This window comes from Polypterus senegalus, chromosome 9 (genome assembly GCF_016835505.1).
Source record: "Polypterus senegalus isolate Bchr_013 chromosome 9, ASM1683550v1, whole genome shotgun sequence".
Classification (NCBI taxonomy): domain Eukaryota; kingdom Metazoa; phylum Chordata; class Cladistia; order Polypteriformes; family Polypteridae; genus Polypterus; species Polypterus senegalus.
This window is the reverse complement of record NC_053162.1, coordinates 95412985-95440412: the sequence shown is the minus strand read 5'-3', so window position 1 is coordinate 95440412 and position 27428 is coordinate 95412985. Positions and strand designations below refer to the sequence as shown.

The window sequence follows — 27428 nt, the reverse complement described above, 5'->3', positions numbered from 1 at the left end:
TCATTTTTTATATTAAGAAGATTTTAAATTGAATTGACCAATGATGTGCTGTACATTAATTTCCCATAGTTCTCCTTTATTTTTACTGTTTTATCCCTAATCCTAAAAACCTGAATGTTAGATTAATCGACCTGAAAGATGAGTGCTTGTCTTCACCGTGATGGCTAGTTTCAGTATTCTACCTGATACTGTCAAGATAAGTTTAGGCTTCTCTTCACCCTTTTAATAAAAAGTTCATAAAATGAATGCATAAAGGTATTGAAGGATATATTATGTATAGCCAATAAAAAAAGTGTTACTGACACAATTTGACCCTTCTGTTAAAAAAAGATATATCAAAATGAGTTAAAGAAACACTCGCTTTTTAAAGTGTACAGTAAGCATAATTTATTTTATTACTACATGACAGCAAATCTATGTAGAATGGTGCATTCTTGCACTCTGTCTAGGAACACTTGTATTTGTCATCGACAACTAAAGATTATAATACACAGCACACCTGATTTTAGACTCTGATAATTGATGCTTGAGCTGAAATAATTTTAAAGCAAATTGTTATAATCAATATTCATTAATAAAGTGTCTACTTTAGGGCGTAAGAGTAGACTTTTGTTTATAACAAGGATTAACTGCCCATAGATTTCTTATCTTTTGTGGAAAAGGGGGTGTTTATTCAACACCCAGTATGGAATTTTTGGATTATTTAATATAGAATTTCACCTAACGTCTAATCATGTCCAAGTGCTTCAACAGCCTGCAGTTTATCAATGATCATCTTCCTTGAAAACAAACACCTTGTCAGGGTTCGCCAAAAACAGCTATTTATCAGAAGACAGAAATTTCTAACACAGACACAAACTGACAGCACTAGAGAAGAGCATAGTGAGACAACCTCTGCTGAGAAGGTAAGTATTCCTCTGGTAATCATGCATTAAAATATTGACATATGATAAAATATATGAAGCTTGTACTGCAGTGGGTAAGAATATTATTTGACATTTAAAATACTGCCTAGTTGCAAAGTGCAACATATTGAGCATGACAGCAGGCTACATTGTCAAATGAGTCAAAACTGGGTAATTTTAGTGAGGAGAACCCAGAAATTTCTTTTGCTGCGATGTCACATTAATTATCATTCCACGATAGCAGCTTTCAAGGACAAACACTGTGAGAGAGACGGCAGATATAATTGAATTTTACAAGGTTCACAGCTCTCCTTGGGACTGTTAATGCCTAGAATGCATGAAAAACACGATGCAACACGCAGGAGGTGCTTTCATTCAAACTGTGCTACTAAAAACATGCATATGTCAGTTTTATTGAGATTTATTTGTCGCATCTATTACTTCAGCAGATCAAAAATGTGTCAAGCCTGGAATATGCATTAGGCTGCACATTTATTTATTGTGTGTTCTACTTTAGTTTAGAAATGACCAGTCTTTTCAATTGTACATATTTTAAAATAAGCATACTGTAACTTAGATACTATTCATATTAATACAGAACATCTGCAATGCTGCATTGATAATTCTAGGGTAGCACTTCCAACACCTTGTTGACTCCATGCCTGTAAGAAGTTTGCCTGTTCTGGATTGAGGTTCCTATTTGGTATTATATAGGTGCACCTAATAAAGACTATGTATCAATTTTATTAGTATACTGCAGTGGTTTGTATACTCAAGCCTAGAAACCCACTTTAGTCCAAGCAACTTCTGTTTTAATTGGACTGCTTGCCAGATTAAGTAAGCTTGTATTTCCCAGTTTCTGTGTTTTGGGAGTCAATGTAGAAATTCCAAAAATAAGTTTGATAATTTTTTTTATTAAAATGTACTATGCAGTTACATGGAGATAATGTACTTTATTTTTACTTTTTAACAATATTTTCATCCTGATGTTCAATTTGCTTTTCCAGGTGTTCTGGTAATTTAATCCATTATTTACTAATTAGTGGGTCTGACACTGAAATAGTTACAGCCTTTCACCATTCAGTGTTGTTAGCCCAGGTGTCATTTCTGCTTGTTTTTATTTGTCATTATTAGAATACAATGAAGGCAGCAAACTACACAGAAAAAGGGCAAAATAATAGGAACACAATAACAGAAAATTCAGCATTTAAAGCTATAGTAAAAACTGAATTATTTACAAATGTATTATCAGTGTGAAAAATCATACTGCCATGCTTTTCAGAATTCAGAATGAGAGGAAAAAAAAGACCAATTAATTATCACCATGAGTTTGGGAACCACTGGCATACTGTATATAAGTATTTATTTATTTATTTTTTCACCTGCCTAATCTGTGTATCCATCCATTTCCATGCATGTCTTTTGAATGTGGAATGAAACTGGAGTTCACACAGCATGGGAGTGTGGTGCAAACAGCACATATGCAATAACCAAGCCAATAATCAAACTAAAATGAAGAAATACATAAGGTTACTATGAAAGGTAGAGCAAGAACAAGTCTCACTTGCATAATACAAAGAAATATTGACATACTAAACAATACCAAGCATCTCTTTCCTTGATTTTATTAAAGCTTTCTGCTTACATTGTCAAGACTTAACACAACATCTGTGCATTATCTTGTAGTTTTGTAGGAATTTAAAAAGAAATCCTTTGTTAACCAGCATTTGCAATTCAGTCCTTTACAAGCCAGCTGACAGGGTAAACTACAAAGCTGTATTTTATGCAACGTTTGCTTTATTTAGACACTTAACACTATTGTGGTTGAAACTTAAACCCATGACTTAATATGCAACCGTATGTATGAAAGCAAATCTCATCAAATGAGACACAAATTGTCACCTGAAAACAACAGCTGTTCTACTCTTTTCAGACATTTGATTTCCCTAAATGCAAAAAAAAAAAAAACGGCAAACAAAGCTCAGCTTACACAGTAAACAATGTGGTTTTACTCAAAAATATATATGGTAAACATTCAGAAAACCTTTAAATAATATTTAAGTGTGATATCCAGAAAACTACAGTGTTCACCAACGTTGCAAGGAACATTTACTTAGCCAGTTATACTTTCACTGTATCCTGCAAATTCAGCAAAGATCCTTATTAAGATATCTGAATTTCCTGTGTAAAATTCCGGGACAAACACATGATTTAAGAAAATCATACAAATTGGCAGATTTCATACATGCACATTTCAAGCAGCTCTTAATGGATTCCAAAAGGTGATTGAGCGGCCAGATGCACTGATCAAAATGCATTTTTGTCTGTTCTTCTTCTGCGTTGCACAGCCTAGAATTACTAACAATGACACTTAGGGCACAATGTGCTTCTGCACAAAGTTCTTCTAAGAACCGTCCTTATGCCTCAATACCGTTATCTAATTGGACTGAGCAATATCTCTTATACAAGTATAATTGCATTTACCTAAAAGGTTTAATAAACAGAAAATACCAGCTGCTGTGATTCCTTCCAGAATATAATATGTCCTTGATGGAAAATTACTAAAGATGTTTGAATAAGGGGGTATCCCTACACATTTAAAATAAGTAAAAACAAGGCTACAGGTATTTTCTTGACACCAAATCATATTCCATATAACTTATGTTATTATATAAAGTACTTTTACAAGAGAACATATTCTAAATAGCATTAATTTTCACCTTTATCACTATGTAGTTATTAACCCTGCCACAGAGAATGCACAAACCAGTGTGTTTTTTCATGCCTGTCCCAAGCCCAGATAAATGGGGAGGGTTACATCAGGAAGGGTATCTGGTGTAAAATTTTGCCAGTTCAATATGCGGACAACAATGCAAATTTTCATAGCAGATCAGTCGAGGCCCAGGTTAAAAATGGCCGCCACCAGTACTATTAGCCAACAGGGTACTGGTAGAAATTGGGCTACTGTTGGCTAAAGAAGGAGAAGAAGAGGGGGGGAGACGTGTCCGGAGGCAGAAGGACAGGAGGAAGGTAAAGAAAGAGGAACTGAGGGTAGGAACTTTGAATGTTGGCAGTATGACTGGTAAGGGAAGAGAGTTAGCCAATATGATGGAGAGAGTTTTAGACAGAGTAATGATTATGAAACTGGAAACTGAAGGTGTGATGATGAATGTTGTCAGTGCATATGCCCTGCAAGTTGGGTGCTCGATGGATGAGAAAGAAGATTTCTGGAGTGAGTTGGATGAGCTGATGGACAGAGTACCCAAGGGACAGAAAGTGGTGATTGGAGCAGATTTCAATACACATGTTGGTGGAGGGAACAGAAGAGATAAGGAGGTAATGGGTAGGTATAGTGTCAAGGAGAGGAATGAAGAAGGTGAAAGGATAGTGGATTTTGCAAAAAGGATGGACATGGAATGGTGAATACATATTTTAAGAAGAGGGAGGAACATAGGGTGATGTACAAGAGTGCAGGAAGATGCACACAGGTAGATTATATCCTATGTAGAAAAGTCAATCTGAAGGAGATTAAAGACTGCAAAGTAGTGGCAGGGGAAAGTGTAGTTAGGCAGCATAGGATGGTGGTCTGTAGGATGAAGTTGGAGATCAGGTAGAAGAGGAGGAGAGGGAGAGCAGAGTAAAGGATCAAATGTTGAGAAAGGTAGACTGCAAGGTTGAGTTTAGGGGGAAGGTAAGACAGGCACTGGGTGGCAGTGAAGAGTTGCCAGACAGCTGGGCAACTGCAGCAGAAGTAGTAAGAGTGACAGCAAGAAGGGTACTTCAAGTGACATCTGGACAGAGGAAGGAGGAAAAGAAAACCAGGAGAGAATACAGAGGAAGAAGATGGTGAAGAGCAGTGGAAGCTAAGTTAGGAAGGGAGGTGATGATTAGTGAGCAGCAGTATGGTTTCATGCCAGAAAAGAGCACCACAGATGCAATGTTTGCTTTGAGGGTGTTCATGGAGAAGTATAGAGAAGCCCAGAAGGAGTTGCATTGTGTCTTTGTGGACCTGGAGAAAGCATACTGTATGATAGGGTACCTCGAGAGGAGTTGTGGTATTGTATGAGGAAGTTGGGAGTGGCAGAGAAGTATGTAAAAGTTGTACGGGGGACTGTGTGTTTATGTGAACAGAGAGTGGTGTACAAACACTGCTGCGTGACACTATTCTCCACTGATAGAGGTTTTATCGGTAAGGTGCTGGCCTTTCTACCTGCCGAAGGAGTACATTTGCATACTGGTGGTTGCCGTCTACCTCCCGCCTAGAGCAATTGACCAAATAACCAGGAGCTAGCGGAACTCTATGAGATCATCAGCAAACTGCAAACGACGCACCCCGAGGCATTTTTCATTATTGCTGGGGATTTCAATCATGCCAACTTGAAGTCAGTTCTCCCAAAATTCTTCCAGAATGTAAAGTTTGCTACTAGAGGGGGATGCTGTCTTGACAATGTTTACACGAGCGCTCCTGATGCTTACAAGGCCCAACCCTGCCCCCACCTTGGCTATTCAGACCATATCAGCATGTTTATGGTTCCTGCATACAAGTCCCTGCTGAAGCGCACTAAACCAACCCGCCAGAACATCAGAGTGTGGCAGGTTGGTGCTGTTTCAGCTCTCCAAGACTGCTTCGAATTGACAGACTGGGACATTTTCAGGGAGGCTGCAATGGATGGTGACTCCATCAATCCAGAGGAGAACACGGACTCTGTGACTAGCTACATCTCCAAATGCTAGAGGATGTTACTGTTTCCAAGAATGTTACTGCAAGAGCCAACCAAAAGCCCTGGATGACGAAAGAAATGCACAAGCTGCTCAAGATCAGAAATGCAGCCTTCAGATCTGGAGACAAAGCCACCCTCATGGTGGCCAGAGCCAATCTGTCTCGTGCTATAAGGAGAGCTAAGTGGGCATACGTGCAGAGGATTAACAAACACTTCAGCAGCACCTGAGACACGCGTCATATGTGGCAGGGCGTTCAGACAATTATAAACTACAAGCCCAACCCACACAGCAGCGATGGTGATGCCTCCCTACTGGATGAGCTGAACAACTTCTTCACACGGTTTGAGCACTGGAGTGCCGAGGGCTGCGTGCTTAGTCCACTGCTATTCACCCTACTCACTCACAACTGCACAGCCACGCACAACACCAACCATATCATCAAGTTTGCGGATGATACAATGGTGCTGGGACTGATAAGCAGGGTTGATAAAACAGCATAGAGAGATGAGGTGGAACGGCTGTCTGCATAGTGTGAAGACAACAATCTATCTGTCAATGTCGACAAGACAAAAGAGATAATCGTGGACTTCAGCAAAATCACATCCTGCCCACATCCCACTCAGCATCAACGGTTTAGATGTGGAGACTGTTAGGAGTACTAAGTTCCTCGGTGTGCACATAACTGAGGAACTTACATGGATGCATAACACCTCATCACTAAACAAAGAAAGCCCAGCATAGACTACACTTCCTGAGGCAGCTGAAGCAAGCAAGTCTTCCCCCTTCCATCCTCACCATGTTCTACAGAGACACCATTGAGAGTGTTCTGACCAGCTGCATCACTGTATGGTATGGCAACTGCAACATATCCGACCCCAAGTGCCTGCAAAGGATAGTAAAAACTGCAGAGAACATTAATAAGGTGCCTCTCCCTTCACTACAGGACATATTTTACAAACGCAGTGTCCACAGGGCCTGCAGCACTGTGCAGGACCCCTTACACCCCCCCAATGGACTTTTCACACTTCTGCCATCCAAGAGAAGATAGTGCAACATCAGAGCTAGATCTACCAGGCTGCAGGATAGTTTTTACCCTCAAGCTGTCAGACTGGGATCTTCCATACTGCCTCAACTACCTCTAAAAACAGAACTTTTATACATGCAAGCCACTTTCCTGCAAAGACTAGTGTGCATGTAGAAACGAACTGAAAATCTCATACTGACCTTTAAGTATTTTCACATTCTTGATATCCTTCTGCTGTGAAACATTTTGCCCTGTTATTGTTTACACATGTCTTAAACAACTATTATCATACACTGATAATTTCTGTATTATCTATATCCATTATTTATTTAATTTTTATTGCATATCTATTGACTATATTGATTGTATCTAGATTGCAAATACCATACATTGCATCAATGTTCATATTGCTTACTACACGTTAATATTGCTGCTACTTCTTTGTGTTGTCTTTGCACAATTTCTTGTCTCATTTGTGTTTTAATTTAAAATTTTAATTTAAATTCTATTTTTAATTTATTATTTGCACTCCATGTTGTTACACTGTGGACCCTGAGCTTCGCAATTTCGTCCATCTGTATACTTGTATATGGTTTAGATGACAATAAAGTTTGCTTTGACTTTTGACTTTCTTATTTGCAATGGTGATGGTGGTGGTTGACAGATGAGATTAGACAGGAGTCCACGTGGACTATGATGTATGCTGACAACATTGTGCTTTGTAGCGAGAGTAGGGAGCAGGTCGAGGAGACCCTGGAGAGTTGGAGGTTTGCTCTAGAGAGGAGAGGAATGAAGGTCAGTAAGAACAAGACAGAATACATGTGTGTAAATGAGAGAGAGGTTAGAGGAATGGTGAGGATGCAGGGAGTAGAGGTGGTGAAGGTGGATGAATTTAAATACTTGGGATCAACAATTCACAGTAAAGAGGATTGTGAAAGAGAGGTGAAAAAGAGAGTGCAGGCAGGGTGGAATGGGTGGAGAAGAGTGTCGGGAGTGATTTGTGACAGATGGGTATCAGCAAGCGTGAAAGGGAAGGTCTACAGGACAGTTGTGAGACCAGCTATGTTATGTGGGTTAGAGACGGTGGCACGAACCAGAAAGTAGGAGACAGAGTAGGAGACAGAGCTGGAGGTAGCAGAGTCAACGATGTTAAGATTTGCACTGGGTGTGACAAGAATGGACAGGATTAGACATGAGTACATTATAGGGTCAGCTCAGTTTAGACAGTTGGGAGACAAAGTCAGAGAGGCGAGATTGTGTTGGTTTGGACATACTGTCTGCACAGGAGAGATGCTGGGTATATTGGGAGAATGATGCTAAGGATAGAGCTGCCAGGCAAGAGGAATAGAGGCAGGCCTAAGAGAAGGTTTATGGATGTGGTAAAAGAGGACATGCAGGTTGTGGGTGTAACAGCGAAAGATGTAGAAGACAGAACGATGTGGAAGAAGATGATCCGCTGTGGCAATCCCTAACAAGAACAGCCGAAAAAAGAAGATGATCACTATGTAGTTATTATTGCCATTTACACTTTAATTTTAAAAACTTGTGCGCCATTATTTTAGCAATAAAAGTCTTTTGTGAACATGAAGTCTTCCACAAAGTTCATATTGTTGCGATTAACTCAGCAGTTGCCATATGGCTGTTAATAAAACTCACTGTGAACAACTTAGAATGTCAAGCACACAAACCTCTGATATACTGTATTCCTGCTAGGTAACCATAACCATAACCATTCTACATTTATTATTGCAGATGGACAATAAGTCTGCTCCTTTTTGTGTATGAATAGGTGGCAAACCTCACTCTGATGTGTTAAGAAATATATTAGATCCTAGCAGATAAGCAGGTAAAATAAGAGAAAGAAATGCTTTTTACGATGAGTTATTAGTTGCACAAAAGTAGGGATGGTGTTCAACTGTCACTCAACCACAAGCAGTATTTTCAACTATGATCTACTAGTAAATATCAAGAATATTAGATCTTGAGTTACACCAGTAGAAAAGAAACCTAATAAAACTGAACTTACTTGATAGTCTGATGCTGAAGTGAATCAGGGTCTGTGGCATTCAGTGTTGCCACACTGCTCCCAATAGGAATGTTCTCTCGCTTTGTCACTCTCATTGGGTTAGGGTAGAAAATTGGGCCTTCATTGACATCCAGGACGGTGACCTGTACTGTGGCTGTGGAACTGGGGCCATAGGCAACATCAGGAATCAAGGGATCCTCATTTTCCACTTTAATCAACAGTGTGTGGAAAGCTGAAATCTCATAATCCAGTGGCTGCAAGAGGATACCCCAATTAAATTCCAGTTAGGCCAAGGTAGACATCATGCACTGTCAATAATAATCAGTACTATCATGTTTACCTTAGTTGCATTTTACAGAAAAGATCAGTTATACAACACTTAAAATGAGTTATAAGCTTTTAAATATGCCAAACAAAGCATAGTTTGGAAGCCTAAATACATTTCTCACATTCACTAAAAGGGGGTGGCTACATTCATCATGAAAGCAGTTGTCACCATCATCTTTCTGTTAAACCCAAGAGCATTTTATTCAAACAAGACTGTACAAAAATTAAACAAAGAGCAGGCACATAGCATTTACACCACTGCATATATTAAACTCTCTGCATTCTAAATGCCTTGTATAATCATCAGTTATGTTTTTCTAAACAAAGACATTTCCCTATTAAATGTCACCAAAGTTTATATTATGGAGGAAACGTATACATATTTTATTCATGATTTATACATCATTTTACTAGAATCGCCTGGCTATTATGAATACATTTCTCACAAGCTTAAATATTAAACAAGTGTGTCAACATCACAGAAAGGCTGTGTGCATGAAATTGACATTCTGTAATAATGAAGCATTCGAGTTTGATAAAGGAGTATTATAATAATAAAAAAAAGCACGCACACACACAGATGCTAGCTGGAGGCTTTACCTTGACAACTGACAGCATGCCCTCATTGTTATTGGGATTGGTGTGAATTTCAAAACTCTGGCCAGGGTTTCCATTGATAATTGAATAAACAGCTCTCCAAGCTCCAGTAGCAGGGTCATCCTTGTCTTCGACAGTTAGGTTGACTATGACGCCCGTTGAGCCTTCATCCACTGTGGCCTGAAACTGGATTGTAAAACAAATAAACATATTAAAAGAAGAAATTATGACAAAGTAAATGCAATCTCTGCCTCGTGGGTAATGTAAAGGCCATAGACCCTGGGTCTAAACACAGTTCAGCTAGAAATGATGCAGTATGTAGCCTCCGGCAATCTGTTTTGTAATATTCAATGACTGCAGTTAACTGAAAATAAATTTTCATGGGAAACTAATAGACAGATAACGTTTTAATAGTACATACTACAGACCTTGTTCTTACATAATACATTTAGTTATTTAACTAAGAATAAAATCATTACAGCAGCTTAATTTGCAGTAACCTAAGAGGTAAGGAATACTATTTTTAAAAATGTCTTTACTTATACTGTTAAGAGAACATATAACATAATGTTAATTTTTATTGGTATGCTGATGGCAGTAAGCATTCCTTATCTATAAGACCTAATAATAGTCATCCTATGACATACTTATATACAGTAATTGCTTCAATCAGTTTAAGCAGGGGATGGGTACAAACTAATGATATTTAAACTCAGAGAAAGCTGAACTTTAACATAAGACACCAATTCTGCAGATAAACAGGCAATGTCTTTCTGTGAAATCTTAACAATAAAAAAAACTTTTACTAGGCTGATTTTGAATTTAGGAGTCATTTTGGAATGTCTGCTCAAGTCTCACATCAATTCATTACCAGACGTTTGCTTCATCTACATTTGTAACCTCTCAAGGCTAAGGCAGCATCTTATTGATGGGTGCTTTTCAAGCAGGAATGGTTACATTTGCATCTTGTTTTCAAAAAATTAAATCCATTTCTCCCCACACCAAAGTTACAATACAATAACATTTTTGTTCATTTATATACTGTAGATCTTCAGGCACCACGTTCCACTCTGAGACACTGAACATCTCCCAGGTATGGAATAACTTGATTATTTATTTAACATAGCACTGAAGACTAAATTGTGTAACTTAGTCTGTCCAGGAAATATTAGAAAAACAGCTAGCATATGTCTTTAACCCCCACAAGGTTTTATTATAATCTAGCACTGATGTCATGAATGCTTTTTTTTTTTAACTTTGGTAAAATCATATATGCTATATAGTCAAAAACATTAAGCCTATGTTGTATGAAAGGTGAATAAAATGTTCTAAGGCTAAATATCTGTTACTATGACCTGTCCCCTTCCATGTAATCTCCCAATATTAGATTCACTCATTCAAATATTCCTACCATTCCTATAATCAATGGCAATTTAATGGCTCATATAAAGCTGAACATCCTAGACAAAAAGAGATTCATGTGAGGTGGCGTAAAGTAAATCAGCAGAGAATGCAATTTCCATGAACATAGATGCAACACTAACTAACCTTGACAAAAGGGACAATTAAGACAGAATGCATTTTTACTGGCTTTAAATGTTCTACATTCAATACTATCCACCTGAACAAAGTAGCAAACCTTAGGGCCCTTAGGGAGAACATCATCCTGTGCAACTGGATCCAGGACTTCTTGAGTGGCAGATGTCAAACTGTTAGGCCTAGGGAATGCACATCTAACAGTATCACTTTGAACACCAGAGCACTTCAGGGTTATGTGCTCAGACACTTTGTCTTCCTTACTCATATAAGATAATGTTTCCAAGTTTGTTGACAACAGTAGTAGGTCTCAGTACCAACAACCTTAACATTAGGAAAACTACAGCTGTAACTTGACAACTTCAGGCGATTTAGAGGCTGTCATGAAATTAATAGAATTGTTGTGAGTTAGTAGCTTTAATTTCTTTGAGGTCCATAACCCTGATGTTCACTCATGCCCAATCCCCCATACATTGAAAACAAGACAACTTCTAAAGTCATACACTCGAAAGAATATTAATTCGATATTTATAGGCACAGTCTGATTTTGTCAACACCAATGAAGCTGATCATAAGGATCTGCAACTGGCAAATGTTCCTATATATCTATACAGGGTATTCATGATGATAGATGTCTTGAGAAATCTGTTTCCATCACAACAGACTCGACATATCCCAGCAACAAAAATCCCACACCCATCCAATGAAAATATCATTTAACATTGTACCATCAGACATTCAAATGGTTTCTAATCCTGGACCACTTAACAAACTCTCCTGGACTCATTTAACTCTACTCTACAATTATCTGCTGTACCTGTGACTAAGCACAAGCACTTCCACTCAGTTTCTAGTACCAATTCAACTATACTGTGTTATTGTTACTTGCTCTGTTTAAAACATTCTGTATGTTTATATATGAAAATGTATTTATTCATTCTTAATTTATATGCATATTTATTTTTAATAATCTTTGGCCTTTTTAATGATTTGTGAATGCTTTGCTTTCCTATCATGTATTGTTTAATTGCTAAACATTTCTGCACCGGAGGGACTAACAATATATGCTTTTCATTGTATTGCAGGGTATAATGACAATCAACTTTTTTCCATATACAGTTACAACCCCTGAATAAAGGTATAAGACATAATAAACAGCATAGAAAAACACATGTTGAGGTGGATTGGACAACTAGTTCAGAGAAAACACCACTATGGTGGTTTTAAAATTTTTCAAAATGGTGGCTTTTAAGCTGTTTTTACAATATGTGATAAGACTAAACTGGTCACTCAAATTATAAATTTTATACTACAACAAAAAACAAAGTATTGTATTTATTGAGAATACTGCCACCTAATAAAGAGTCATGCAGTCCATCAAAACAAATTACAGTAAGCCCAGTGAGTTTGTATGTCTACAACTAATAAGGGCCCAGAGGCAAAGATGCCTGGGCAACCAGAAAAAGTGATTAATAGAAATTATGGAAATCCAGTGTGATGGTGTTAAGAATCTATCAACATGCTTTATAGTATAAAAACATGAATAGCCTACACTTTCTGTGTTCAAAGGGAACTTTAAGCTTTCAACTATAATTATTCTTAAATTCAGGCTTTATGTCAAATAATTTTTAATACCTAACATTTTTTTTTAAATGTTTATTCTAAACCTAAACTACTTCTTGCTTATCTGGATCTGTTTACTTATTATAATTAATTATGACATTACACACACCTACTGTAAACTTCCCATTTATTTTGATAAGCATCAATTTAGCCCTGGAAGCTTGTGTGCTTCTTGAATTAAAAGATACTTAAATCTTTTGCAAAGAATAACTTTACCCGCAGCCAGGGATGAATTAAGGACATAAGAAGCTGTGTTTACACTATAAAAGAGAGATCAGCCCCAGGGCATGAAGGGAATCATATGCTCTTTCTGTTTAGTAAAAGATAAATTCCCTCCACATAAAACACAGCATGTTAAAAATATTATACAATGAGCATAACAGAGGAAATGATGAATTGTGAACAACAGGGAACTTGTGGTTGTGCTCTTAAAAGAGCCACAAGGTTCCCTACTTCTTCTCAAATACAATAAAGAGCAAAACATTTATGATTTTATTCACACAAATTTCTAATGCAGTAAACTTCTAAAAAAATATAGTGCTTGCTGTTCTTGTTAATATTTGTACACTCTGTCTTGCTTGAAGGAAAGAAAGTCTTGTCTTATGATGTATAAACCAAGAAATTTGAAAATACACTTTAATTCTGTTCTATGTTGAAATTTCAGCCACAGTAAATTATTTTTCACCCTCTACTTATTTTTCATTCTAGAAAAAGCAAGAGAAAATCTTTATTAAACAGAGGCATGTCAAAGCTCACCTTCTTTAGTTAAATTCATCAACTACCCTTTCATGTAAAAGATTACAGATCATCCACACTGGCTTTGTCATATTAATTACATAATATCCTAATTGAGTTTGTTTGAATCAGACTTATGTCAAATTATAATAATTATTTCTTGGACAGTAAACAACCAAGGCTGACCCAACTGTGATGGGATGTAAGAACGTAAGAAATTTGACAAATGAGAAACCATTTAGTCCATCAAGCTCATCTCAATGGCATAAGTTTGAGAAGTACACACTTGGAAGAAGGTGGTACAGAAACAGAGATGCTCACTCTGATAAAAAAGAAATGTAGTATAAAAATTAAGGTGATTAAATTGGGTGCTGGGCAGTAACCCTTGTGAACACAGCAGAAAAGTAAAGTAGCAGATGCTTCATGTGCCATATTTAGAGGTGTAGTGAGGAACTGGCAGGGCAACAATTATATTTCCTCTTCCCATTAAATGAGAGTCAAAATTCAAACTTTAAAAAAGTAAATAAAAATAACATACTGAGTGTATATACTGTATTTTGGTTTACTGCATGAAGAGTTCTATATTTTAATATCATATCATCAGTGTGATTGGGATTTGTCTTTAGTACAGATGATGAGAGGGAAAACTGAAACCATTTACAAAGGATGATAGAAATTTATGGACCACAGTAAAGCTCAGGGTAGAATACTGTATACTGCAACCAAAAATCATACTTGTAGGACTTTTTGTTTTGAAAACTGGATCAATACTTAAAATAAAAGTCAAGGTTGTAGTGATAAAAATATCCATGAAAGGGCAATTTAGACCTGTGGAACTATGACTTTATAGGACCACTGCTGACCATGAACATGACTCAGTGATGGACCCAAAGGTTAACTCCAGGAGGGGGTTGGCAAAAAGAAAGAAAGTCTGGAAATGGAAAATGACAATGGCAAACTCAATGTAGAGAGGTACAGTAGTATTACCAAAAGCAATAAGCTGATAGAATTGGAGGTGAAAGGGCATGCTGTTTATATTGCTCAATAAAATCCCATTCGTAATACAGTGTTAGCATTTTTATTAAATGTCATGCAAAAAGACAATAAATACACATTATTCAATTCTTGCTTGTATAACAGTGTACAATATTTATATGCGATAATAAAATTAAAAAGGGTTTCATCTCATTCCTAATGATACAGAGTACTGAACATGGGTTTTAGATTAATAAAATATGGAAAAATAAAATGAACACAGTAAACAGCACTGTACAACAAAGGAAAATGTTCAGGTTTGGTCATATGGCTTGGAAAAATAAGATTTGAAATTGCAGCATTTATTATAAAGTTGATTTCTCTATCAGCTATACAGTCCCACTGAATATGCTTTTCCAAAAACTATGCTCTGCTTTAATACAAAGTAACATGCTGATTAGTTACATTGTCACCATAGTCTTCATACATAAAGAACCCTGCATGTTATCTTAAACCATTTTAAATGAATCACATAAGACAGGAATGGGACTTTTTTAGGAATTTAGGTGAACAAGTATATGTGTGTTCTTTCTCCTAAAACACTGCAACAACCAGGCACAGCAATCATTCTTTTCAATTCAGGTAAAGATGAAATAATTTATTATTACATATTGATTTTGCCTTCTGCAGGTCCTTGTATTCAATATTGTGAGCAACATTCAAGTAGCACAAGCGCAAATTACACTGAAAAGTAATAAAGGCAATTTGTAATGACTTTATCATTAAACGGGATAACCCGCCAGAAAATACAAAACGTTAAAAGACACAAAAAAAGCAAATCTTAGGTGTAGTAGGAGACAAAAAAAAAGTTAAACAATTTTGGTTTAATTAATACCTTATTGAACCCTTTGTTGCATGTCTAACACGAGAAATTACTAATTAGTCTTAGCATTTTAAATAACCAATTAAGCAAAAAGTGACCACAGTCTGGTGTATTTTGAGAAATGTTCATTGGTTCATCAAAATAGACAAGTGCAATAAGTGAAAAGGGCAAACAAAAAATTCCAACTTAAAAAAATTTCAGAAACCTTACAAAGTGATTAGACTTGCCAAAAATGGATAAGTAGATCAAGAAATTCACACGGTGCATGTGGAATGTTGAAAAGTACTTCTTATTTTAAAAAATAAAATATAATATTACTTGAAAATGTCTTGGTTACTGATTTTTATTCCTATTCCAGTACAATGTCTCAGGACATAGATCCTATTCTAGCAGTAAAAAGTGCAAGGCAGGAAGAAATCCTAACAACACTCATGTCCCTTGCAGGACACATTGTCACAACCAGACTCACTCACACTGGACGAGTTTAAAGTCTACAAGCAACCTAACCTAGATTAAATAATCAGAAAACAGGTTATTTAAAAAAAAAATTGAAAAAAGCACATACTGTATATGGTGGGAATGTGCGTATTTCAAAAAGGAATTTGAACTAAAGTGTACAGAGGACAATTTATTCCTGTCATTACTGTGCATGGTTACCTACATTCACTATTAATGAGTTTTTTAGGTAGGAAAATTGTTCGGTAGAAATGGTTGCTGTGAAAATATACTAAATTGTGAATAAAAGAAATTAATTATTTAGCTCAAATACATTACATTCTTGTTTCCATTTGAATAAAGAATGCTGTAATGTCTTGGAGTGATTAAAGCTTTTGGGATTTAAATCAAGGAACTGGTGGTTTTACCTTCCCCTCTGTCTCACTTTGTAGTCCTCGACAAATCACTTGACAACTGAGTGCTTCAACTCTGGGGGAAAAAGCTATACTGTATTTGAACTGTTTTGTATCTATTAAACTATTCCAAGTCGTACTGTATAAAATGGAGAGTGCTTATTTAGGGATTACTTTAACATTTAAATGTTGCCTTCATTCAATGTGTCTGCCTTCATTTAATATGGTGACCCTCACAATGGGCGAAATAACAAAACATTTTACAAAGCAACTCACATTGCAATACCAAACACGTATATTTTGACAGACATAAACTAAATGCTGCATATAATACAAGAGTAAAATATAGCAGAAAGAAAATGAAATGCAACAAGGAATGGCACTAGGCTAGATTTAAAATTTTGTACTAAATGAGATTTGCGTGCGTGAGTGTGACAGGAAACGCTACTGGGTCTCCTTCATACCTACAGCAATAATGCCTCACTGTTACTGCACTCTTATTAGCCATATCAGAAGTTTGTGTTGTTTTTTTTTGGTATTTCGTGTTTGTGTGCATGTGTGTGTGTGTGTGTTTGAGCAGGGTTGTTGTTTCTTATAATATTTCTAGAACTTCTGAAAATTTCTAAATTTCCACTTTAGGTGAAATAAAGTACTATCTATTGATCTATTTGCTAACAGGTGGTGTGACAGTTCTGAATGAGTATCTATTCCACGCAGTACAAGAAGAACGTATTATTTCCGTACTCATAAATAAAGTATATATAGAAACACTGGCACAGGTAGTCTACTTAGGAACTTAGTAAGTTTAGATATTTATATAATCTGTGTAGTATGCTTATGATTTGCAGTGCGTCTCATGTGGGAAGTAATGTTGTGAACAAAATGATACATGGTGTGCCCAGCTGGCCAGAAGTTCTATGGGGCAGCTTCACCACTAAAATGCCACAAAGAAGGGTAAAAACCTCTGAAGCAGCAAGAGAAAGACAGAGAGAGAAAGAAAGAGAGAGACCAGCAATGACAAGCTTGAGAATATAGAGAGGGAACCTCGGCAGACACTGACTTCATTCTCACAACATGTCAACAAAGCATACGTTGGATGTGCTTGACCCTCTTCCTGGAAAGCAAAACTGGGCGGGAGAGAGAGGTGGGGTGAATGGACAGATGGCAAGGTACCACAGGCCTTATTATCTGGAGAGGCTGAAACTGGCAGGAAACAAAGCACACACCCACCTATAAGGCTGGGACCAGCATGCAGTTATAGCTGAGGCCAGCAGAAAACGTAAGCTTTGGTTTTACTTCTATCTGTTCTTCAGTACTTTGAGTTTTTCTTTAGTACTTTGAACTTCACTTGTGTTGATCATGCCTTGGTGTGTTTTACTGACGGAAAATAAAAATATCTATTTTGACATAAGCCATGTCCTTGGCTTTATTATGGATGTAGAAAGGCATGAAAAAGCATTCTTCTTTTACAATAAACACTAAAGTCACTCGTCCACCTATGAAGCAAGGACCAGCATGCAGGTATAGCTGAGGCCAGCAGAAAATGTAAGCTTTGGTTTTACTTCTATCTGTTCTTCAGAACTTTGAGTTTTTCTTCAGTACTTTGAATTTTACTTGTGTTGATCCTGCCGTTGTGTGTTTTACTGAAGCAAAATAGAAACATGTATTTTAACATAAGTCATGTCCTTGGCTTTATTATAGATGTACAAAGGCATGAAAAAAGCATTTTCTTTACAATATAAACTAAAATCATATACGGTAAAAATACTAGTTTTTAAAGAAGATTTTCATTGTCTTTGTGACATATAGCAATAGCACAAATATACAACAATTTTTAATTTTTTTTTTGCTGAAGAATTTGGCGAAATGCACAGATCTAAAAAACAGGGGCTTAACTGCTTACACTTGTTTGGAAGAATGGATGCAGGCTGAGCATCCCATACATCTCCTCATCAAACACAGAATATTATATACTTTCTAACGATTCATATTGTATGTACCATCCTATAGTTGCTTTTACAAGTTGGCTAAAGTCATTTGTTAAATACCTAACAATAATAAAATAGTAATTACAACGATTCAACACATATTTTTACTGAGCAGAAAACATCTGCTTGTATTTGATTGTGACAATTCCTCCTCTTGAATGTCCACAAGTTCTCATCTCTTTCACACTTAAACCTTCTCAAAACCCTCAGCCGTTACTAAAGATTAAACTGAGCACATTGCCCAATGCTTGTCTAAATCCTGCTTCACACAGATCAGTTTCTGTCACCTCTCCAGGGACAGCAGTTCTTAGTTAAAGCTTTTTAGCCCAAACAGCTAAAGAGAGCAGAAAGCTTCTAAAAAAAATTCCAGTTCTGTACTTACCAAATAACTGAAAACAGTACATTGCTGAAAAGGATTATTTTTAAAAGTTGGTCACCAAATTAGACAGTAAATTGAGTGATAATAGAAATTCATGTTTTGCTAAATTCTATATTCAGTAAACAAAATAAAAATACCTTTGTTTTGGTTGGCCTGAATCACAGTCGTCTCCTAAATATAAAATTTCTTATATTAATGCATTAAGAAACTCTTGAGCTCTGCTGTTATTTTACTGTGCTACTAGCACAGCGTGGCCTTGTGAACACATATAATACCACTAAGAGCTCAAAATCTTAACCTATATTTACAAGTAAGCCAGCACTGTTTTACAATTGCCAGACTTCAAAGTGATACACTGTGTATAGAATTAAAGTATAACTGTTCGCACCTAACCCATGACAATAGGATGATCCCACAGGATTTGCTGTTTTTTGACTGAAGCAGAATGCAATGCTGTTTACAGCCTGTCTCTTTACAACCTATTGTTATTCACCTGAAGATTCATGTGTATGTGGTAGGCCCCTGAGCATGTATACTCATTTTCAGATAGAATCCTGCATACGTGCCTGGAAATATTGTGTGGCTGTTAAGACCAACAGCAGAGTTTACATACAAAAACATTTGTTTTTTTCCTGAAATGCAATTTTTTAACGATAATTTCAAAAATATTTTAAGTTAAGGAAGGACATCTAAAGATTTATAAATGAAATAATGTACTTGGTACTCATTATGAGAAAGCCAAAAGAACAGTGAGAAATGTGTGTGATGCTTTACTTTCAATTTTTTTTACATAATTGTAATGGTGCTGAACAAGATAAGCTGAAATGCAGTCATAAAAACATAAAAAACAGATAATTATTCATGCTAAAAATGCACGGGAAGATTAGATTATGAAAGTTGTGACATTCTGTAATGTTTCTTCACTCTGTAAAAGAGGAAAAAAATCATGTTCATTAATTTAAAAACATAAGCAGAGGAATATTTTGAATGAATATAAATATTTTAGGTCAATTGGATGTATCATATTGACAGTTTTTTTTTTAATCCTTCTTCAATTTAGAGTATATTTTTTAGCTGCATATTTTTATCTGTCATTTAACATGATTTTAGAGATACCTCTGATCTCTTTGTCCAAACAGGCACCCTTATTTGCTTTTTGATCATTCTGAGGCATTTGTGTCATTTCTGATTTTTTTAAATTTTAAAGATATTGTGGTGCCAGGATGGATTCTCTTGCTTTTCACATGTCTTGTTATCCTCGAAGGGACTGCTCACCATTGAAGGCATGCTGTTTTTATAGGTGCATGTGCTGCTGATGATGGAATGCCATCCCTGCTGATGCAAGTCACTGCCCTTGGAAATCGATCTCCCCAGCAACCACTTCCATCTTCTTGAAACTGTATACAACTCTTTGCAACTGTGATTTTCGTTTCTGCTGTGGTCATGCAGCCGGTGGCAAAAGTATATCAGCAGAGATCTTGACCACTTAGGTGGCGAAGCATGGATGTTTAATGCTGCACTGTCGTGCAGTGATCCATCAATTATAAATCAGCAGGTGAACCTCCTGTTCTGGAACAGCAGATGTACAGGTCTCTTGGATGTTTTCATTACTGATGTTACAAACACTTTTCCAGGTCAATATATCAGGTTTGAGATTCTTCCTGTATTGCTGCTTAATGTTTCTGTAGTTTGCCTCTTTCCTTCACTTGCAAAGTTTCTCATCTGCCATGCTTCTCACAGCTCACCTGGGGTTAGTGACAACTGGATGTGCCACACTTTTTCCCAGCTTCATGAAGCAGAACCTCTGACGATATCTCCACAACCAAGCCAATAGATCTTAGCAGATAGAGAAGTGTTTGTTGGAGATGCAGAGGTAGCAGTTTCTCATCCTACGTCCTTCCTGTTCTGCTACTGCAAGCAGCATTCCATATTCTTGATCTCATCCTCAAGACTCTCTGGAAATGCCTGGGAAAGGCCAAGCATGTCCCTTGTTATGTACACAGCACTCTACACTTTCATAAATCAGACAGTATAGCTTCCATTCATCCCACTTTTGAAACCAATGGACTCTCTTTTGCTCCTTATATGGCTCTTTTAGGTGGCATGCTATCCTTAAAAGAAATGAATGCCATTGTTACACTAGTTGGAAGATTGTTTGCGACATTTCAGGTTTACCATTTTTATAGAAGTTCCTGCCACTGGTGATATAATACCAGCTGATACTATAGGTAACTCATCTTTAGCTGATTCAACTTGTCAGTGCTGTCACAATATAATTGATATAAAAAGCTTCTCATTATAGCTCCTGCTTAAATCTTCTGACTATTTCTTTAATTTGGGCCTTAACAATCTTCAGTTCAACTCAAGTCTGACCTGTATATAGTGATGAGTGATCCATGAGTTTTGAAAAATCACAGAACTGATCGAGAATGTTGCTGAATTCAATGGGTGAGAAGGAACTGAACTAATTCTGTGTGGATTATAATAGTGAAATGGTCTTTTAAGTGTCCCTGATGGGATGGAGAACAGTCTGCCAACTATACCTGACAAATTATTGCGGCCAAAATGTGATCTGAGATGTAAGGCAGCTGTGCTAACCACTGTGCCACCCTGCCTCAAACAACAAATGACACAGACCAATATTTTATTTATATCATTGCTCTCAAAGAGTTCCAATCTTTGGGGAACTAATTGTTCATGTCAGAAAGTGGGTAGTCCAAATCAATCTTCAGGTACTGGCAGCCAGAGCCATAGCCCACTTGCCAGTCCCACACTAAGTGCATATAAGGGAAGGGGGCATAAGCAGAATGTATATATACAGCAAACCTTAAATCCTGAGAAAGAATAATAAAAATTAAAGATTTATTACTACTTACAACTGTGGTAAACTGGTTCCCTGCCCGGGATCTGTTTCCTGCCTTGTGCCCTTTGTTGGCTGGGATTGGCTAGAGCAGAACCTCATGACCCTGTAGTTAGGATATAGCAGGTTGGATAATGGATGGATGGATACTGCTTACAAGGCATTTAAATCTTTTTATTGGAAGAGGATTTTGTGAAGGATCTGCAAAAGACAGATTTGACAGATCTGGCATGTGTTTTCTGCTCCTATCTGTGAAGATGTGTCATACATTTTTCTTCCATTAAAAAGACAGAAGTGCCTTGTAAAAAGTAATAAATCTTTCAATAATTTTTTTTCACAGGGTCTCGTGTTTTTTGAATGGGGGATCGAGTTACTTTAAGACTAGAATCCCTGAAGCCAATGAAAAAACTTGCAATCCCAGGACATTTTAAATTCCTTCGCAAATATCCATTAGTGTCTTTTAATTTGTAAATGTGTTGATCAGCACAAGCAGCAAGCAGCCTGCTATCCCATCCCCCCACCGCTGCAGGTCAACTCGGGCAAAAAGTTCTCCCAGCTCAAGGCTCTTTATCAGCGTGTGCGGTGCCTGGAATTGTATAGGGTAAATAATATATCATTATTTGAAACACATGCATTTAATGTGTGTTCTGTGTTTACAATAATCTATGTAAATGTAGTATAACAGGAAATGCAAAGCAAGAAATTTTAAACACATACCTAAAGCTCAAACTTTTTTTCATGTTATAGTACTAATGACAAGCTTTTTACATAAAGTGTTAATGTGTCAAGACTGAAGTCCAAATATCAAATAAACACTTTTGCAAAAGGTACACGTATAACAAAACAAGTGCGCTTTTATTCAAGAATGGAACTGAAAAAAGAAATCAGGATAGGATACAACATGGACACGACCTCTTGGGTGGTACAGTGGTAAGAACTGTGGACTTATAATCAAGAGGTTATTGGTTCTATTCCGAGTGCATCCATTTTGAGTAGTGAGCTGCTCTTAAACGCTAACCTTTACAAGTACCATAAATTTGCTCCGGCTGTTACAGGCTCAAATCCACTGTATGTTTTTATTCTATAATAGTAACAATAGGAGCAGCTCACTACTCAAAACAGTAATTCTGGGACACGCTCAGAATCAAACCGGAGACCACTTGGTTATGAGTCGGAAGTTCTTACCGCTGCACTATCCAAGCAGTCATATCAGTGTTGTACCTTAACCTGATTTCTTTTTTCTTTGGTTACATTTTTGAATAAAAGTGCATTTGTTCTGTTATATGTGTACCTTTTGTGAAAGTGTTTATTTGATATTTGGAGTCAGTCTTGACACATTATACACTTCATGTCAAAATTGTGTCATTAGTACTATAACAAGTGTGAACCTGGCCCAGACACAGACAGGCAGACATGTTCTTTTTCCACCACCACACGTTTATTTACAATATTTACAAAGTCTTATGTGCACACAAACCCCCCAAAGTCCTGGCCACACAACACCTTTCTTCTTCGGGCCACCTCTACTCTCTCTTCTCTTGCCTTGTCCTGCCTCCACCCGACTCCAGCCTTGAATGAAGGGAGGCGGCCCCTTTTATTAGCACCCGGATGTGCATCAGGTGAATTCCGGCAATCACCCACCGACATGCCCCTCTGTGTGGTGGCCCCCACGTGATCCAGGGCGGGCGTAGACCCTCTTCTGGTCCTTCAGGGCATCCCAGCTGGGTCGTCACCCCTGGCATCTCTTACACATGAAAAAAGTTAGTTTTAGGTATGTGTTCAACATTTTTTGTTTCACATTTCCTGTCATCCTACATTTACATAGATTGTTGTAGACACGGAACACACATGAAATGCATGTGTTCCAAATAATGATATATTATTTACCCTGTACAATTCCAGGCACCTCACACGCAGCTAAAGAGCCTTGAGCTGGGAGAACTCCCTAGCTGTTGCGGTTGGGGGGATGGGACAGCATACTGCTTGCTGCTTGTGCTAATCGACACATTTACAAAACAAAAAGACGCTGATGCAGAAGTGTGAAGGAATTTTAGGTGGCCCAGGATTGCAAGTTTTTTCATAGGCTTCAGTGATTCTAGTGTTAAAGTTTGTTGACCAGGCACTGCATGACTAAATGTGCATGTATTCGGCCCACATCTCAGTCCTTTATATGGACCCAGTGCACAGCCAGGGGAACTAGAAGATCTATTTGTGTTACTTTGTACCAGCACCTCCCTGTTTGAGCTCAGGAGTATCTGCAGATAATGCATGCATACCGGAACACACGGAGAGCCAATAATATCTACCAAAAGTAAGCTACGACAGAGATACTAGAACAACGTGACAGTAAATATTATCTGAGACTTCAATAGATCTTTAGAAAGCATAATAATTTTTAAATACTACATACTCAGCCATCTTCTTACTTTAAGGGGACAATGTCCATTTGATGAGAACTGAGGCAGATACGTCAGGCTTAGATGAGTGGGTTCAAAGTAAATAAAACAAAATTATTTGTTTAAGATACTATTAAGATACTTTCTATCTCTGCATTATCCAGTTCTGGATCAAGGGTCACAGAAAATGGGAACCAAACCTTGATGAGGTGGCCAATCTGTTGTAGGACACGATGAAACACAAAATCACACTCACTCATGCGGTTTAGATTCACTAAATAAACTAACATGCACATTTTGTGAATATGGGTATATAAAAGAGGAACCTGGAGGAAAACCAGTGCAGACATGGGGATAACATGCAAACTCCACACAGACAACAGGCTGTTGAAAGACAGGAATCCATGATACTTGGATCCATGATGGAGCAATCACTGCACTACTGTGCTGCCCAAGGTTAAAACTCTAAACCATTATTACATTTGTAGTTTAAACAGTTTGAATAATTTTACGCACAAAAGGATCCTATTAAATTTAAATAAACAAGGCACATCCTGCGGTGGGTTGGCACCCTGCCCAGGATTGGTTCCTGCCTTGTGCCCTGTGTTGGCTGGAATTGGCTCCAGCAGACCCCCGTGACCCTGTATTCGGATTCAGCGGGTTAGAAAATGGATGGATGGATAAACAAGGCACATATTCTACCATAATAATATTCATTTTCTGCAGTACAAATCATGTTGGGATTTTTTATGTACTGCAATAATATACAGCATTGCAGAGTCACTCTCATATCACTGCCTTTGTAGTTCTATTTACTTGTGATCTGGACTAAAGCCTTGGACCTTGATATGCCAGGGTCTAAATTAAATTAAATATATTTGGGAGCAAGTGTAGTTATTTCCATTAGAGCAAACTGCAAACAAAAAATAAGAAGAAACTGAGGCAGAAACTTGCATTTATTTGGAAATATTAGGATATTAATATTGCCAAGGTTGTAGTTCTTGACATTTTAAAATCTGTTTTCATTTGGAATATTTTTGTCTTTGCAGTCATTGTATAAAAATGTACAGTATTACCAAGTTAAAAAAAAGGGGGGGCATTGACAAGTGAATACTGAAAAGTTGCCCAATATTTTCAGAAAGCTGGACCCAAATGATAAAAAGAAGCCCATTAATAACTGATTCAATAACAGTTTCATCAGGGGAATGACAATTTTCAAGACACACAGATGCATTTCAAAGATGATGGTCCTGTTTATTTGTGGCCATGTACAGTGTAAGCCTCAGCTCACAATAATACAGTACATGTAAAATTAAGGAGCATACTAATCAGTTTATAATGTGCCTCAACCAAAATAAAAAAGCAATGGAAGAATTACTGCCATCAACTATTGAATACTGTCTTACTTTCCTACATGGTGCTTGAATTATCTTGTGCATTGGTACTTAGAAAGTATCATTGTTTATTTTGTTGAGTCTATAAATGACTTTACAAATACTTTAGTGTTAAACCATATCTTTCATTGTGCCCACCACCTCAGTAACACAAAATCATAACATTTATTTCTCAAATGAAACACACCTTATTTTTTAGAACCATCCCAACAAACAAGTTAGAAACTAAATTGTTATTAATTGGAACAGATGCATTAAAAATGTCAGTTATCAGATTACTGTTTTTAAAGAGAAAAACCAACAGATCCAGATCCAAATTTGCATAATAATTAGACATTTTTCAAGTTTACCTTGAAAAAGAGTTACCATAGAGCTTTAGTCACACCATACATATAACAATACACTTCAGAAGTTTCAGTCACAGTATACATAATGAAGGAAACGTTAGAGATATAAGCACAGCCTTCAAGACAACTTAATCTTTTTTGTTGCACAGCCTTAAAAATAATATTGGACTCTCAGGCATTATCCTTATGTGATTTAATTTATATATATATCAAATTGATTTCAGTATGTACGTAAATGTGACAACAGCACTCTGTTATTATCTTCACAAGTGCTCTGTGTCCAATTCAAAAAGTCAGTCTTATGAGGCTTTAGTTTCCTGTTTATGATGAGCACTGATTATTCAGGAAGGATGTATTTCACAATAGTTTAGCAAAAAAGCATATTTTTGCACACTTTAAGCATACAACTGAATAACTGACATCTGGATTTTACAATACAAGAAATCTGAGATTTGTTTTTCTTTTTTCCATGGAAGTTTATCATATTGTTTGCCGTTATACCACATTGACCATTATTGGCTTCTATTATATCAAACTTTTCACTCTGTTCTGCATGAAAACATTCTTTTTTCTGTCACAACTACAAATTACAGACAGTATGTAACATATTTTTAAAAAATGTCAATTTTGGGTGGAGTATTGCTTTAAGGAGCTTTGCTGTGTTCCATTGGTACTTCGTTAAAAATAAAGGGACCTTTGAATCATCAATAGCTTTGGCTGAGTATTTAATATTGAGACAATCCCTCCAAAATACTTTGTTTCTCAATATATATGCTCATTTCTCTGTAAATGCATTAATCTATATGGGAATGTCAGTTCATGTAAAAATAATATGATAAAATCATTGTTAGCTAGTAACAATGCATAGAGACACTAGATGCAAGTTATATTATGAGCATGCTCAGACATCACAATGGTGTCTATAATTTTAACATTTAGAAGATACACCATAATTAATAAAGAAATAGTCTATTCTTGAGTAGCAATGGCGCACTGGCAAAAAAGGAATACTGTCTTAAATATGAATGGAACTTTTACAGGTTGTTTAAAAGAAATTATTTTGTAATGCTTCAGCAAGATAAACTTTTAATACTAGAATCTATGAAGCCTGAAAAAATTTTCATGGTCCCAGACCACCTTACTTTCCCTTGCAGCTCACCAGCAGTTGGTGTAAATGTAATAAACTATTGTTTATTTCCTCAATAGACATTGCAGTGTCTGTGTGTTCAACAAGATACCAAGAAGAAATGACTCACCTATGTTTGTTTCTGCTTTTTATCCCTTCAGTGCTAACTTTTACAAGTACCATAATTTACAACAACTGTTACAGACTCAATTCAAATGAATGTTTTTATAATAATAATAATAATAGCAGCTCACTACTCAAAGCGCTCCATGAAGGGTGGACTTGGGACACAAACCCATGACCTCCTTGGCTATGAGGCAGCTGCTCAACACTCTGCACCACCTGTGCTGGACTGCAAGACTGCTGTGTTTCCACTATGATACATGCTTGTCTATGCTTTTTAACCAGCTGAAAATGAAACGCGCAAACACACATATGCATGCAGACATCTTTATTTCATACCGACTGATATGACTTCCATTTTTACACATTTACAGAAGCATATCATTTGAATCATTTTTTTTTATTTAGTTGTACTTTTGAATAAAAGCACACTTGTTTTGATATACTTTTCATGAAAGTATTTATTTGATATTTGGACTTCAGTTTTGACATATTCTACACTGCACGTCAATATTATGTCATTATTACTATAACATGTGAAAATGTATTTTGTTTTAGCTATGTGTACAAGTTTTGTTGCATTACATCTCTTATGTCATCCTTCATTTACACAG

The 27428-nt window shown here is 36.8% G+C and overlaps 1 protein-coding gene across 1 annotated transcript in view; it reads right to left on the bottom strand.

Annotated features, from left to right (window-relative positions):
- cdh13 (cadherin 13, H-cadherin (heart)) overlaps nt 1-27428 on the bottom strand; it is a 1331220-nt gene that overhangs the window by 201696 nt on the left and 1102096 nt on the right. Inside the window, exons 9-10 of the mRNA XM_039763495.1 lie at nt 9605-9787; nt 8678-8931 (exon numbers count right to left, since the gene is read on the bottom strand). Coding sequence (XP_039619429.1) covers nt 8678-8931; nt 9605-9787 — 437 coding nt within the window. The remainder of the gene's footprint in view (nt 1-8677; nt 8932-9604; nt 9788-27428) is intronic.